The 17,494-nt window shown below is 39.6% G+C and overlaps 1 protein-coding gene across 2 annotated transcripts in view; it reads right to left on the bottom strand.

The window, feature by feature from the left end:
* epha4b (eph receptor A4b) overlaps positions 1 to 17,494 on the bottom strand; it is a 361,017-nt gene that overhangs the window by 292,998 nt on the left and 50,525 nt on the right. For both annotated transcript variants that reach the window (XM_073040810.1, XM_073040809.1), the window contains exon 3: positions 12,896 to 13,556. In XM_073040810.1, coding sequence (XP_072896911.1) covers positions 12,896 to 13,556 — 661 coding nt within the window. The remainder of the gene's footprint in view (positions 1 to 12,895; positions 13,557 to 17,494) is intronic.

Raw genomic sequence — 17,494 nt, forward strand, 5'->3', positions numbered from 1 at the left:
CTATAAGATGTCGAGCAAGAGCTGGCAGGTGATCAGTGGATACAGGTGGGGATTGGCTGATGAAGATATAGGGAGAGAGTGGAAATGATTTAGTACTTGCCAAATCTTGCTCTATCCCTCCCCCCCCCCCCACCTTATAGAAAAAGACTGAATAAGTTAGGACTTCATTATCTAGAACATAGGTAAATGAGGAGAAATTTGACAGAGCTATACTAAATTAATGGAGCTTAGAGGGTTAATGCAAGCAGGTTTATTCCACTGAGGCGGGGTGAGACTGAAACTAGAGGTCATAGGTTAAGGATGAAAGGTGAAAGAGGAACCTGAGGGGAACTTCTTTACCAAGGTGGTGGTGCAGTTGTGAAACTGGCAGCCAGTGGAAGTGGTGGATGCAGGTCTGAGTACAACATTTATTGAAGAGGAATTTGAATACATACAAGTATGGGAGAGGTATGGATGGCTAAAGTCTAGGTCTGTGTAAATAACAGAATATCAGTTCAGCATGGTCTAAATGGGCTGAAGGATCCATTTCTGTGCTGTGGTGTTCTACGACTCGATGATTTTCACCTGTCTCACACTTTTAAAAAAAACACTAGCTATCTCCCTTCTTTCTAGAACCGATGAAAGGTTCCAACCCCAAACATTGTACATCCATCTCCTTCCATAGGTGTTATCTGAGCTGCTGCATTTCTCCATTTCCCATGTGTGTTGATCCATCTGAAATGTTTTCTTTCCCACTGAAGCTGTCAGACCTGCTGAGTTTCTGGTTTCCAGCATTTGCTCTTGACATTCATCTGAGCTATACTGACTGCTAGATGGATAAAGGGGGCTTTAGAAAAGTATATAATGCTTCTCACACTCTCAGGCAGTCCAAAAGAGCTTCAAGTTTAATGTGCTACCTTTGAATAAGAATTTGCTTTGCTCTTTGAAAAGTGGTTATGGAATCTTTAACGTCTGGCTGAGTGTGGAAGGATGAATGTGACAGAAGCAGTGGCTTTCTATCTCTTCAGAGAGATAACAGCTGAAGATAGTACTGAAGCAGTACTCAAGTTTCAGAAGAGTGGCTTCTGCCCTGTATACTTCGCAAATAGATAAATCCTGAAAACAATCCTCCGAATTCACCGCAAAGAAAAATGGAACAACACCAGTGTCCTCTCCCAAGCTGACACCTCCAGTTCTCGTTACTACAGGTTGGCCATGTTGGTCTGGCAACATCACTTGCATCCCAATGCAAGACTTCCAAAACAGACGCCCTATTCCAAGCTCTCATGGGAGGAGATTATTAAGCAGAGTGAGAAAAATGTTCAAAGATGCTCAAGCAAGCCTTTGCTAGTTGAATGGCTAAGAATGGCTAAGAAAACTCGAGTTAGTTTCATGTTCAGAATAATAGTTTAGAAGCTTAATATAGCTGATTAGGGAAACTCAAGTGGATCATATACTTTGGGATGCACGTCATGGGAATATATTAATGCTCCAATTGTTTCAGTGTAAGAAAAGAGAAATTAAAGTGTGCAAAAATGGAGCAATATATTCATGCAAACTTCCTAATAGTTTATTTTAATTTCATTGTACTGGTTTGAATGCAGATTATTTGTATGCTAAACAATTTTATTTTTTATAAAAATATTTTTAAAACATTGTGGATATGTATAACTGACACTTCCTATTTTAATAATACAGTAGCTGCAGATTTATAATATGCAAAAAAACTTGGGGCATTACTTAACACCGAAATATCTTACAGATAATATCTGTGGTTTTAGCAAAAACTCAAATATAAACTTAAAAAAGCAACTATGACCAAATTATTACCTTGTGAGATATTTTTAAACTTTCAACTTAATAATCCTGATAAACCCTGCTAGAAAGGGTTGTTGAAGCATTTACTTAACATTTTGATGTCCTGATAGCCTCCTTGAAGAAACACAATATCCCTTGTAACTACAGGGGGCTCGCTGAACAAAGCGGAGAAGAATCCAGGTTTGACTGTCTCAAGACCATGCATCAAAAGCAAACACAAACCATGTGCAAGAAAGAAAATAGCTCCCAAACTACCCACCAACCCCGCAATCTCTATCTGCCAGTCAGCAGTTCTCTCATTGGAACCTGAGAGCCACCTGAGCCAACTTATCAACCACCTGAGAGCCCTCAAGACTGGAGTGGAAGCAAGTCCCACTCAATCCCAAAATCCATTTGAAGAAGAAACTGCAGATAATATTTTTACCAGGTGAATTGTTTTCATTTCAAATCTATGCCCCCAAACTAGAAGGAGGGTATCACTTAAATCTAAACATTTTTTAAAAAGTACATCTTAATTACACTATTACCTGTAATTGAAACTCTGCTCTGTTTTGGTCTATTTTTAGTAAACTGGACCCCTCTGCTTTACAACTTCACACCTTATCACATCCAAACAGAGCCATCAATCAAGCATAAAGGCTGCTTTAATGTCCTCAAAAGCTTTTTATCACTACCGATTGAATAGCCCTTCATATGAACGCTGCAGCTACGCTGAAGATTCTGAATAAAAGACTGATGATACTTTTCACTTTGACCTTTTTGTTTACTGCACAGGATTTAAAAGCATCTGATTTTAGGAATAAAAGCCTGCCTCGCCTGGGGAATGCGACTGAGTTTAAACGTCTGATAACGGTAACACAAAATGACAGGCAGTTGTAATGGATGTGTAATTAACAGTTAGATTCAATGGGGCTGGCAGCAGCCTTCTAAATTGTCCAAAGTTACTCACGTTGAAATAAGTCACCAAAGAGGAACTGGCAGGAATTATTATTCCAGGGTAAAATACGAGTCTTAATAAAGTGGATGGTCACTCCTCAGTGGTCGTTGCAAGTTCACTGTTCCTTTCAGCAGCTAAGCAGCAAGATCTTGAACTCATCTGCGGGAAGACTGCTTGGTCTTATCCCTTGGGACGGATTTAGCACAAATGTTTCTTGCAAGACCATCAGGTTGCATATGGAATGATGGCTGGTAAATATAATTGTGAAGACAAGGCCCTTTTAACTAGCCAACAGCAGACAACATCCTAGTATTGCGAAGTCTGTGTTATGCACCCAAGTCCAAGATAACTTCAGCGGGTACTACCCAAGGAAAGACCTGAACCCACTGCAATTTGCATGTTGCCGTAATAGGTCTACAGCGGATGCCATCTCCACTCTGCTTTGGATCGCCTGCTCAATAGCAATCCCTGTATCAGGCTGCTGTTTATTGATTACAGCTCACCATCATACCTTCACTTTAAAACAAGAAGCTCCAGAACGTGAGCTTCTATACATCCCTCTACAACTGGATTCTGTACTTCTCACCGGGAGACCACAGTCAGTGTGGATCAGAACTAACATCTCCTCCACACTGACAATCAACCTCGAGGATGCATACTTAGCCCACTGCTCTGCTCTCTCACACCCTCGACTGTGTGGCATGGCACAGCTCAAACATCATCTATAAATTTGCTGGTGACACTACTATTGTTGGCAGAATTTCAGACGCAGTGTACAGAAACAAGATGGATCAGTTGGTTGAGTGGTGTCGCAACAACAACCTTGCACTCAACATTAGCAAGACCAAGGAACTGATTGTGGACTTCAGGAAGGGGAAGTCGAGGGAACACACACCAGTCCTTAATGAGGGATCAACAGTGGAAAGGGTGAGCAGTTTCAAGTTCCTGGAGAGATATACAGGCCCCAGCATATTAATTCAGTCCCAAAGAAAGCACAACAACTACATTTCATGGGATGGTGACAGAGACATACAGCTGCCACAAAACAACAAAATTCACAACATATGCCAGTGACATTAAACCCGATTCTGAAGATGACCACATGACACTAAAAAGCAGGCTGTGTCCATGCTGAATTGAATTCATGATCAGTGACAATGACCTAATCATCGGACCTAACTAAAATTGAAAATAAGATTTCAATGACTGAGAAGATTTAAGTGCTGGCTCACCATTAAGCAGTTCTGGTGAGAAGTGTTCTGCTGAGTTCAATCACATCACCTGTCACAAATCACCAAGTTACTTCCATTGGTCACTTGGATGTGCTTTCACTAAGTTAAGAGACAGAAGATGGTCATCGATATCAAACGTGGAATACAAATTTTTTCAGCCCATATACTTCTGACCAACAATCAAAATAGTTCAAAGAATACATGAAAGAAAGACAGTATTTTCAATTCAACAATATTTTTTACTTCTGCTAGGTTCACTGTACTCTGGAGCTAAGGCTGGCAACAACATCCATCTATTATTAATAAAATGCCCCAAAGTGCAGGAGTAGTAGTACAAGCCATAACAAGAAGCCATAACATTGAGCCATATTAGGAAAGAACAGGCCAATGGTGAAATGCTTGATTAAAGAGGCCATTTTAACATGGGTCTTTTAAAAAAAAAGAGGAAAACAGGTAGAACAAAAACTAGGTTTATAGGGAAAATTCCAGAGTTTATGACCCAAGTAGTTGGTAACCAGATCTTCAACTGCCAAAGTACATACAAGGGATCCTACATTCTTGTAGGCCTAGAAAACTTTATAGAGATAGGGAGGTTGCATTCTAAAACTGCTGTTAGGAGCCAATGTGATCACAGAAGTCACAATTTCATGAAGGCCATGGGGCTGTTACAGCCTTGGATTCACCATCAACTTAATAAAATCAGAGGAAGGCCTCAGAGAACATTTTCACCAGAACAAAACCCTAGAATAGATGTTTGCTCACAAAGACTGCTACAAAAGTCGTGAGAGGCTACACGTTAGTGTAACAATTTCAATTTAATGTACTTTGAAGTTCAGCCAGCACAAAATTACACATTTATCAAGATATTAAATTTGGTGAGGTTAAAGGCAAGCTGCAGTGAGAAAGAAAAGCTTGGAACATACTCTTGAGTTTTGGCCATGCAGCTGATTGTTTGCACCCCACAAACTATGATGTCATCACATGACACCATCATACTAATAACGCTATCGTGTTCAGTTATAAGTAGCTTGTGTTTTGCACTAGCACATTGATGCACTATGCATCTTTAGTGAACTCTATCTCACAATACAGCAACTTCCATTTAAACAGAAAAGTACTCCAAGATAATCTTCAGAAAATTTTCAACTGATTACCTGGAATGTTGGCTTTAATGGTGAGAGAATTTAGTTCAGAAATAGAGATGTCCTATTGCAGTTCTGTAGAACCTTGGTGAGATCACACCTTGAGTATTGTGTGTTATTTTTGTCTCCTTATGCGATGAACAATGTTTTCATAATAGATTGGGTGCAGTGAAGATTCACCAGATTTCTGGGATGACAGAAATAACCAATGATGAAAGGCTGAGCTGAATGGTTTTATGCTTGCTGGAGTTTAGAAATGAGGGGGGAGACTTCATGAGAAATTTATAAAATACTGACAGGACTGATCAACTAGATGGAAGGATGTTTCTTGTGGTGAGGTAGTCCAGGCTCAAGGATCACAACCTAGGGATATGGTGTGAGTCATTTAGGATTCAGATGTGAAATTCCAATAGAGTGATAGACCTTTGGAATTCTGTATCACAGAAGGAAGTTGTGGCTAAATCATTAAAATATATTCAAGGAAGAGTTAGATATACAGTAGGACTATAGGCTAAAGAAATCAGCAAAAATGGTTAAGAAAACGAAGGAAATGCATAACAGGTATAGGCAGGAAGGAGCAAATGGGGTACTTGAGTATAAAAAATGCAAGAGAATACTTAAGAAGGAAATCAGAAGAGCTAACAGAAGGTATGAGGTAGCTCTGGCAGACAAGGTAAAGGAAAATCCTAAGGGCTTCTACAGATATGATAAGAGCAAAAGGATAACAATAAACAAAACTGTTCCTCTGGAAGATTAGAATGGTCATCTATGCATGATGGCAGAGATCTTAAAATGGACTTTTTTTGCATCTACATTTACTCAGGAGATGGACAAAAAGTTTATAAAAGTGAGGCAAAGAAGCAGTGTGGGCATGGACTGTAAATAGGTTACAGAGGAGGAGGTGACTGCTGTATTTAAGAAAATTAGTGTGGATAAATCACAGGCCCTGACAAGTTGTTAAATCAGAACCTGTGGGAGGCTGGTACAGAAACTGCAGGTGCCCTAGCAGAAATAATTAAAACCTCTTTAACTACGGGTGTGGTCCTAGAGGAGGATAGCCAATGATGTTCCTTTGTTTAAGAAAGGCTCTAACAATAAACCTGGAAATTACAGGCCAGTGAGCCTGACATCAGTAGTGGATAAGTTATTGGAAGGTATTCCAAGGGACTAGATATACAAGTATTTGGATAGATTGGGGCTAGTCAGGATGCCTTTGTGTGTTATAGATCATGTATGTCCAATTGTCTAGAGATCTTCAAGGAAGTTACCAGAAAAGTTGATAAAAGCAAGGCAATGGATGTTGACTACATGGTATTTAGCAAGGTCATTGACAAGGTCGCACGTGGCAGGCTGGTCACGAAGGTTCAGTCGCTTGGCACTAAGAATGAGGTAATAAATTGGATTGGACCCATCTTCATGGGGGAAGCAGAGAGTGGTAGTAGATGGAGTCCTGTGACTAGTGGTACCCACAGGGATCAGTACTGGACCCATTGCTGTTTGTCATCTACATATATCAACGATCTGGATGATAATGTGGTAAAGTGGATTAGCAAATTTGCAGATGACTGGGGTGTAGTGGACAGCAAGGAAGGATGTCAGAGCTTGCAGCAGGATCAGGAACAGCTGGAAAAATAGGCTAAAAATGGCAGTTGGAATTTAATGTGTGAGGTGTTGCACTTTGCAGGGACAAACCAGGGCAGGACTTGCATGGTGAGCAGAAGGAGTGAGTGAGACAGAGGGATCTGGGATTATAGATCCATAATTCCTTGAAAGGGTGTCACAGACAGTTAGGGTCACAAAGAAAGCTTTTGATACATTGGCCTTCATAAATCAGTGTATTGAGGGCAGGAAATGGGATGCTGTGTTGAAGTTGTACAAGACATCAGTGAGGCCCAATTTGGTGTATTGTGTGTAGTTTTGGACACCTACCTACAGGTAAGATGACAGTAAGGTTGAAAGAATGAAGAGAAAATTTACAAGGATGTTGCCAGGACTTGTGGATCTAAGTTATAGGGAAAGGTTGAATTGGTTAGGACTTTATTCCCGAGACTATAGAAGAATGAGGGGAGATGTGATAGAGCTATGCAAATTATGAGGGGTATAGATATGGTAAATGCAAGCAGGCTTTTTCCACACTGAGGTTGGGTGAGACTCCAACTAGTGGTCATGGGTTAAGGGTGAAAAGTGAAATGTTTAAGGGGAACATGAGGGGAAACTTCTTCACTCAGAGGGTGGTGAGTGTGTGGAATGAGCTGTCAGTGGAACTGATCAACACAGGTTTGATTTCAAAATTGAAGAACAATTTGGATAGGTACATGGATAGGAAGGGGTATGGAGGTCTATTGTCCAGGTGCAGGTTGATGAGTCTAGGCAGATTAATAGTTCAACATGGACCAAATGGTCCAAAGGACTTACCTCTGTGCTGTAATATTCTATGTCTCTATAATTTATGGGAGAATTCACCCTAAACACAGAAGGAGAAAGTGGAATAAAGCTGATGACAAAGATGTGGTGACTTCATCATTTTAAGTCATTCAGATACAAAGACCATAAATCAAGTGCATTGCATCACTTTACCAGTTGTAGTCGGCCCAAAATGCAGGGATATGAAGTGCAGTGCCACGAGAGAAAACAGGTAATATCTTCTGACAAGTCAGAGATACAGTAGTCGAGGTGACAACCCATTTGCCAGTGCCCTTGCTTAGAGACTTTCCAATTGCAACGGGATAATTGAACCTGCAATCACATCTGCTGCTTCACAGACCCTCTGCAGGGCTGTTCAATCACACTTCAACTTGCCTTGCTTAACCACCTGCAACAGTCACAACAAGTGGCCCTGGTTCTCATTCATGGACTCATTAGCCAATGCAGAGGTTTGGTCAAACTTCAGTGGTTTTTTCGATATTGTGATTAAAAACAAATTGGATATTGCTGCGATGATTCTCCTTCTAAATTATTTAATTGCAAATTTCTGTCAAACAGAAGTTCTACCTTGATAAAAGTTATCATCTGAGTTTGAGGCGGTGCCTCAAGATTTGGTCAATGTGTTCAATGAATCACCTCAACTAAAAACATATTATACGCTTTACTATTGCATAAATCATCACAAAATTACAATTGTCAACAACATTGTGCAAGTGTTTGATCCATTACAGCAGCACAATCTGTGGAAAGCCACAGTCGCTCCATTAATCCAACCTTCAAATGGTTTTTAGTTTTTTTTTAAACTTATTGAGATACAGTATGGAATACGCCCTTCCGAAGCTTTGAGCCACGCCACCCAGCAACCCTAGTCTAATCACGGGACAATTATAATGACCAATTGACCTACCAACCAGTACGTCTTTTGGACTGTGGGAGGAAATCCACGCAGTCAAGGCGAGAAAGTACAAACTCCTGACAGGCAGTGGCGGGAATCGAACCTGGGTCAGCTGTAAAGCGTTGTGCTAACCATTACACAATCATGCCTCATCGGTCAGAAACATCCTCACACTGCGCATGCTTGAAAGAAAAAACAGACTTCCATTTAACAAGTCGGCTCTTAGAATCTTTCTGCCCCATCGCCAAAATTAATTATACAACCTGCTTATTTACAAAGTAATATGGCATTATGGGGTCGTATTCAGTAAAATAATCTGGCTTCCAGCACGCAGCTTTAATGAAAAGCTGCAGTCTGCTTTATATGGGGAACTCTTGCTAGTATATTACTGCGGTCAGCTTAATTCATTGTCTTGTTGCCCAAGGTAAATCAAGATGATTTTTGGTTCAATTAAAAGTAATAGCTATCTGGATAATGTGAAAATACACTAGATGGACAATCAGATACTTGATTACAGTAATGCAATAATACAGCTTATTTAAAATATTGACGGCACCAAGTGCACATTTCGGATACAGATTAAAACTACAGTTGAGAAGACAGGTTTTGAGAAGCTTCTACACAGGGAGAGGCAAGTAGCAAAGGGAAAAAGCTTGGAGATATTGGGAGAGTGAATTCTGCTGTACTCTGTCACCTGTGGTGAAGGCAGAAGTGTAGGGGAGGGACCAGAGATGGAAGAGAGAAGGCCGCAGGCAATTGCCGAGAACGGGAAGGTCACAGAGAATAAAGCTTTCGCCTACGACATCTAAATGAAGTCAGTAGAAGGCTGGTAGGGGAATTCTAGCCAGCAGGATGTAAGTTTTTTGTCAAACTCTGTAAGAGGCAGCGAGTATTAAAAATCTTATTTTTGCTGATCTATATTATGTTTTTTTTCTCTCAGATGTACAGAGTACAGAAAAAGAAATGTGCCTAAGTCTAACAGGACACTACTTTTCCAGTGTAAACTAAAACAATGACTTTCCCCACCCCCCAAACTCACCCTCTTGCAATTAGGGTTCCATTACAAAAACTCCAATATTAAATCATCAAAATACACACTCTCACCAGTTCTTACAGAGTCATTTTGCATAACACAGCTTAACAAAATCTCATTTTCCACTATACACAGCATTTATGGCAGCATTTACAATAAAAATTTAGCATCCTGGAGAACCAGGTTAGGTTCATATCTGCACTAAACATGTTGTGTTAAGCTGGTCATAGATAGGTCAAATTGTTGAAGTGGATATGGAGCAAGACTCCAATATCTAGCTTTTCTCTACCACAGCATCAGAATTTACCCTGTAACCCAAGTTTCACTGTCTAAGGAAACCTCTTCACAGTGAAGCTGGAATGTTCTCTGCCCATATCCCCAAACTTGGTTAAGAACCCATCTATAAGGAGGTCTTCCATGACGTTAAACAGTTACCTTCTGACGCACCCACAAACATCTGTGGGACCTTCCAAAAGTAAAGTCCTTGCTGATTCCACAAACAGATCAAGAAATGTCAGCCATGCAATACTTATGAAATGTAATCATTACATTGGAATGCTGACAGTGAATGTGTGCATGGCGAAATTCCATAAAATGATCAGATAATTTCTTACATTTAGTGATGTGAAGGATGCAAGGATGAGCTGTCTTGTTCTTCAGTGTCAAACAATTTTTCAAATCCAGATCACAAAGCAGACAGGCAGTTTAATATTTCACATGAAAAATGACAACTCTGACAATGCCTTTGATAAATCTGCAGAACTGTAATTTTTTTGGCTTGTAATTATTTTTAAGTCAGCAAATCAAAAGTAAAAGCAAAAATCACAATGTTAAAGACTTTCACTTTTCTTCAACCTGAGAGAAGATTTCCTAGTTGATTTTGTTCTCTTAATCCTTGTGAGTATTACAGTTGAAAAAATTATGGGTTTGTCCTACACCAAACTGATGGTGATTTAAATATAAAGAGCAGACAATTTGCTATCACTGCTGTTACTGTTCTGATCAGTAAAGGTGCTGGGTGCAAATTTTCCCTGGCACAATTCTTCAAGTAATTTTGCATTACTTTTCTGTAGTCTAATTCTGGTGTCTCATTGTTGTATTTATGATCTGGTCTGATAAAATTATTGTAAAAAGTTCTATGCATGTTGCTCATTTCATCATATATGTTATTACATATGCATTATAGCAAACTTTTTTAAAAATTCTGTCCTTGTTATCATGCCATATTCTTCTATTTTATGTCTGGTCACACTCTGGATCATCTGTACATCTTCATTAATTTTCTAATTCTGCTTACTGAACCAGACAAGCTCCTCTAACTTCCAAGTTGATTTGGCTTTCCTGAAAAATATCTACTTCTGCATTCTAAACTATGCTTCTATGATTCAAAGGAATAGAAAATTTCCATTGCTCCCGCTAACTGGGTCCTAGAGTATTTACTATCTATTATACCCCTCACTGGCATTCAGTTACAATGAAGAGCAATGGGTAGTCAATCAACCAGCACAAGTTTAGGGTCAGTAACCAAAGGCAGTTTTCTAACATATTGAATCTTTATGACAAAGGAGCTGTTCACTCAGCCTACTGTACACTGGCCATTAGTCATCTTTATGCTGTTAGTCCCAGTCCATTATCTTTTCCCCATAGCCCTACAAATTATTTCATTTTCACTAGACATCCAATCTTTCTGAAAATTGTTATTCTCTCCATAATATATTTCTGTAGGTATTCATAGCTGCAATTGAAGCAGTTTCAATATGTGTCTCTTCATTCAGGTATTGGATGATAATTCAGGATACACTTTTAATTACAGATTTCATAATGTTGCCTCTTGACAAACAAATTCAGAACAATTTCAGACCTACCTATTTTAACTTGGCCTCCTTACAATGTATCCCATTGTGCATCAGGGAAAATTTAAATGACCTTTAGTGTCCATTACACAATGAAAGTGAAAGGACACGATCTAGCCTCCTGTTATTTGCCTCATTAATGTCCTTTTTACAACAATGAGTGCAACAAGTTCATTTAATTGAACAGAGCTCTGTGACTCTTGGCACTGTTCAGATGTCACCCTGAGGTATTGCTGGCACACAGGAAAAAGCAGCTTGTGTTGTTATGTGCCCTGCAGGATCTCCAGATAACCACTTGACAGCTTTGCTGTAAAGAACTGTCAGAACAGAAATAAAACTGGGCAAACATCAGAACTAGTAATTTGACAGGCTTCTTCAATAGCCCTACTCCTTCCCAAAACATTATGGGCAATGAATAGATAAACAGAGGCTTGTTTAAGAATGACTGTGTAAAGATGAAGTCATAAACCACATGTGGTTATGCAATCAAAATGTACTGTTTAAAATGTAAATTTATATTCCCTCTTATACCTCCGAAAGCATTTAGATTAAGGAATATTTATATAATCAGAAAAATATTTCTTGATTAAAACCAGTATCAGAGGTAAAAAATATCCTTGTTACAACTACGTGCTGCAAGTTTAATGTTTTTGGTAAAATGCATGGTGATTGAATGGAACAATGCAGGATTACATTCTGATAAAATAGAAAATTTGTCTCCAAATACAAAAAAATGCTTCCATGCCAACCCATCCTGTCAAATAAGACAGTGGTACATGAAAACAAGGATGCCCCACTCGACTACATGTTCGAAAGCATGACAATAAATTTGCAGCAGCAGGTTGAAATCACACGCAGATGGCAGGAGCCAGGGATTAAACATCACACGCTGCTTGCATTTCTAGAAGAGACATCACGTAGTAGGACAGAGACCATCATTTGTTACTATTCCCAGATTTTAGTTTTCTAATTTTTCCTTTCCAATTACTGAGTTTATAAACAACACCCATTTGGAGTTTTAAAAATCAGCTTTCATTTTATTCTGTAAAATTTTACTGTAAATCATTTTATACCTAAGGCTACAGTAAGAAATACAGCTAGATAGATTAGGCCCAGTTGTTCATTGGCTTTTAATCATTAGAGGATCAGAGTATACGTTGAAAGAAAAGTTAGGATTTTAAGCGCCTTCCTGCAACAGGCAGCCATTTTATTTTCAACAACACTCTCACACTGTTCCATTTAGTGCTAAAAATGAAGATTTTTTTTGCACTGTTCAGAAAGGCATTCCAACAGCTTCAACAGAAATCTTGGCATTCCATTATTCTTATAACATAAATTAATCCTGCCAATTTTCATGAAAAGCCAAGCTTCAGGACATTACCAACTTTGAAGGGCACATATCATCTGCTACATTGGTTTTACCATGCAAAAATCAACTTTTTTTATAGCAACTTTATCATTGAAAAACTTCACACATCACAAAAAATTGAGTTGGAATATGGCTTCTATTTGTGCAGGATTGAAACATTTTCTTCTTCAAGCCAAACTCCCTCCCCAATTTAGTAAAATCAAAGTTACTTACGTTGGCAGGTGTCTTTCTTCTCTTCATATCCTGGTTTGCAAACACATCGTCCAATAGGGACCAGCCACCCCCCATCAGCACTACAGTGCATTTTAGGCACATCATATTCCTCAGAATTATTCACGCAGGAGCCACGGACCTCCACCAAAGAGGAGTCTCCTTCAGTTACTCTGTCTGGAAATTCCGCCAGGTTACGAATTGTTAATGGACACTTCTTGTAATAGACCCGCACTGATACCAAAGCAATACAGGCACCCACATCCTGAAAGGCAAGGTAAAAACCTTTCTTTGTCAGTGAGCCAATGTCCCGCACCTCAGTGTTTAATTTCATCACCCTGTCACCTACATCCACTTGGGTGAAGCTCTCATCTGCAGCAATGGTATCAATCTTTATATACTGGCTTTCTTTAATGTACCACAGGTTGTTGTTGTTAGATTCATAGTAATAGATGTTAAAGGTCTCTTTGCAAGTTCCAGGGACACCCGGCAGGCTATTGCAGTCTCTGAGAGTAAACTTAATCTCAATATAGATCCGATGGGCACCATCACGAGGAATCCAATTAGTCCGCAGCCAATTGTTCTGATAGGCTTCCATGACGTTACACACCTGGTACGTTCGCATCGGCGTGTTTCGCTCGTCCATAACACTGATTTCTTCCCACTGCAATTTAGAAAGAGCAATGACAGGAGCCATTAGCAGCTACGATGCCATAAACACACAGACCTTTTTCATGTTTGTTTACATAATTTATTGCAGAGAACCAAGCGATTCTAGCAGAAATATTTTTTGTACAAATCCATGTCACAGACACAACTTTAGACCAAAAGGGAATTATATAATACTTTATATTGCATTTCTACTTGAAAATTTTGAAATATCAACAATGCCAATTCAAACTGATTGCTGGCAAGGTATTTGCATTTTGGAGGTGGCGGCACTGAAGGAGTGGTGGGAATGTGCAACATTATGAAATTGTGCAGAATGCTGAATGAAATTACCTCAAATACACTGGAACCTCTTAGAAACAATACTTGAATTTCCCTTTTGAACAAAGGTGCTAATCAAACTGTGGAAGTTTGTTTTAAATAGAAAATGCAACAGTGACAATTTATGGTCAAATGTCAAAAATGCTACTGTGCAGCAGTAGGAGCTGTCCTAATTTTTGCTGTTGGTGTTAGGCTGCACGTACAAAAACATCCACTGTAGAATGAGTGCACGTATAACAATTCAATGCAAATGAAGAAAATGCATAATTCAACACATTTCCTCTCATCTGTACCCCAGCACTTCAAATCCCAATGCAACTATAAAAGCCTGCCAAGCCAGAAATAACTTCTGCAACATCATATTTTCTGTTCAGTAAAGTTGGCAAAATGATCCTTGAAAAAGAACCATGCTACCCAAGATCACAGTGGAAAGGATAAGTGTATGGTGTTTTCAGACATCTACAGCCAGAACTGCCAGATGGCCTAGCTTAATCAACCTCCCCACAAAGTCCTCAACATTTAATGGAGATAATTACCACCAAAGGTTTCCAAAAATAAATAAAATGATGGTGATAGGTCTTGATCACTAGCAATTGGCATTTACTCAATAAACTGTCCAGTACACAGTCAGAATTGCACTAGAACACTCCAAGATTCTTGGATAATAAGCTGTCATTAACCTGCAAAGCCAAAAGGACAGAAAGAGAAAAACAAGGTTTGTCAGCTTCAAGACTTTTAATCTGGAGATCAGAAGGAAATTTCTCGCCCTTAAAATGCAGACATCAATAGTGGAAAACCATCCTACAAACATGAACTACTTCTGATAGAGTTAATCGTCTCAGAAAATGGATGGATGCAGTCTCTCCGGCTTTTGAAAAGCATGACATTAGAGACAAAAGTGTTTTCCCCCCTCTATGGGCAACCCAATAACTTGTCTCTTTATACAACTCACCACCCCCAGTAACAGCATACTGTGGCACCATTACAGAACTACTGGTAAAGTAGTCTAAAACTTTAAATTTTATCAAATATTGATATGCATTACTCAGGTAAACATCCACAAGCACTAATGTTTTACCCACACAACTGGACAAGGTGTTCTCTGGTCTCTCTTGCAGATTCCTCTTTAAGCCTACGCCCAACTATTTAGAAACAAGAGCTCTAAAGATTCAAACTCACACGTTTATTTGGAGGTAGAAGTTGCACAGTTCCTGAACTGGATTGCCTGCTAATCAGATGCATTATTGGCAGCTTGGGCACCTTAAACTATTTAATGAAAAGCACATATTTTCCTGTAATGAGTTATTTTGCCATCACCGTCCCCATCTTTAATGAAAGCTTCAATTGCTTGAATTTGCCCATCAGAAATAGTGATCAGTTACTTTCATAAAGTTAATGAAATATATTGCCACTACAGTGTACCCGTTAGAGTGGCACTATTACAGCTCAGGATGTCAGAGTTCAGAGTTCAATCCCAGCATCCTCCATAAGGAATCTCTGTACGTCCTCCCTGCAGAATGCGTGGGGTTTCTCTGGGTGCTCCGGTTTCTTCCCACAGTCAAGACGTGCTGGGTAAGTTAACTCATCACTGTTAATTGTCCCATTATTAAGTTAAGGCTATATGGAGCTTCTCAGGGGCTTGCTGGGGTGGCGCTGCTTGGAGGGCCAGAATGGCCTACTCCCTGTATCGCTTACTAAAATAAATAAATAAATAAATATTTTGCGTAATCATTACAAAACCCAGTCAATTCAAAATGTATGAACATCACCGTCATACATCGGCTGCATCGAGCTACCTGAAGATGAATTAAGAAATCACACGAACTGGGGAGCCATAGTAGCATGGTGCTTGGCACAACAATATTACCGCACCCGCAAACCGGCCTCAATCACGCAGTCATCTGTAAGGTATTTGTAAGTTCTCCCTGTGACTGAGCGGCTTTCTTCCCGGAGCTCTGGTTTCCTCACACACTCCAAAGACAAAGGGATTAGTAGGTTAACTGGCCACACGACTGTATTGGGTGGTGCAGGCACATTGGGCTCGAAGGGCCAGAGAGGCCCTGTATCTCGAAATAAATAAGCGGTGACACAATATTGATTAGTAAACTGTTTTTTTTCCATCTAAACTGAATATAAATAACTAAAATAGAAAAATTCTTCTCTGTACAAGTTGAATTCTTAAACGTATATTACAAAATAATGACCGTGCCACCTCTTAGCATGTCACTTTTCTTAAATTCAAATGAAGCAACTCCCTGTTACTTCCCGGCTTTCAAATCATTGATGTCTCCAACCATCCCAATTTGTGTGTTACATTTTTAATTACCTTCTGTTGACAATCAAAAACAAAAACGGACTTCAAACATAATGAAATCCTCACTGATCACCAGGATAATCTCACAAAGGCTTATTATTTACAGTCTACAGGAAAACAGCATCAACTTTAGATTATTTGCATTGTAATCATTCATCACCTCAATGCAACCTTCTAACCTATGCGAACAGCTACTACTTGGTTGCTCTAATAATAGAGTGAATAACACCACAAAACAGTGATAGTGCTTGGCACTTCAGAAATTAGGGGCAGAATTCCTGCTGCTGTCTGTAAGCATGCTCTCCCTGTATCCATTGTAAATTGCCCCATGATTAGGCTAGGGTTACATCAGGGGTTGCTGGGCAGCGTGGTTCAAAGGGCAAAAAGAACCTGTTCTACACTGCATCGTGATAAATAAATAATTAAATACTATGCTACCGCCACCACGCGACAGACTGATGACTTAGATTTTGCTTTGCAACATCAACAGCTAAAACAAAAGTCTGGATTGTCTGACTACCTGAGAGTGCTGGGAATCTAGTCTTGAGAGGATAAAGCATGTAACAAAAATTGGCTGGAATAGATAGAGGAAAACTGGAAGTGTGGGACTGGTACAACTCGATAACTGCAAGAACCTGATCATCAGGTCGATGCAGGTATAACCCGCAACCCACCCTACCTTAATGGCAATCACCCTCGTCAATTTCTGTTCAGTCTGCGAGCACCAAGTGTCACAGCATGCTGATGTGTTCCTATTGCCAGTGTTGCAAACAAGAAGCCTGGTTTTCTTACTACAGTATCTATTCTTCATGGAGAACTTCTTTCAGAGAACATTTATGACTACAATTAACATCAGTTTGTGGTCATAAGGGTTCTCTGAAAGTAGGAAAAAACAGATGCAGTGAGATAATTCCCTGAACCAAAAAGTAAAAGCTAATTGGCAGAATACCTCATCACAAAACTTAGCAATAAGCACCAAGACTATATTTGGGTCATATAGAGCAGGTGTCTCTCACCAGATCCTTCCTATACGGTTGGTGTATCATGCTTAAAACATGCTGCCCTCTGGATGGCTATGATGATTACCAGCTGGTCGCCAACCTCTTCATGGACTATTCATGTGAAGGTCTGGGAGAAGGCTATCAAGGACCTTGTTGAAATTCATCCCAAGTACCCATGTAAAGGACTCCAATTTACGGGCTATACCCAGGGACACATACAGAGGTAAACATCAATGCTGATGGAAGATCATCGATTTAGAGAAAGATGCATTTTAGTCTGCCTAAACCTTGAACTTC

Source organism: Hemitrygon akajei, chromosome 3 (genome assembly GCF_048418815.1).
Source record: "Hemitrygon akajei chromosome 3, sHemAka1.3, whole genome shotgun sequence".
NCBI classification, from domain to species: Eukaryota; Metazoa; Chordata; class Chondrichthyes; order Myliobatiformes; family Dasyatidae; genus Hemitrygon; species Hemitrygon akajei.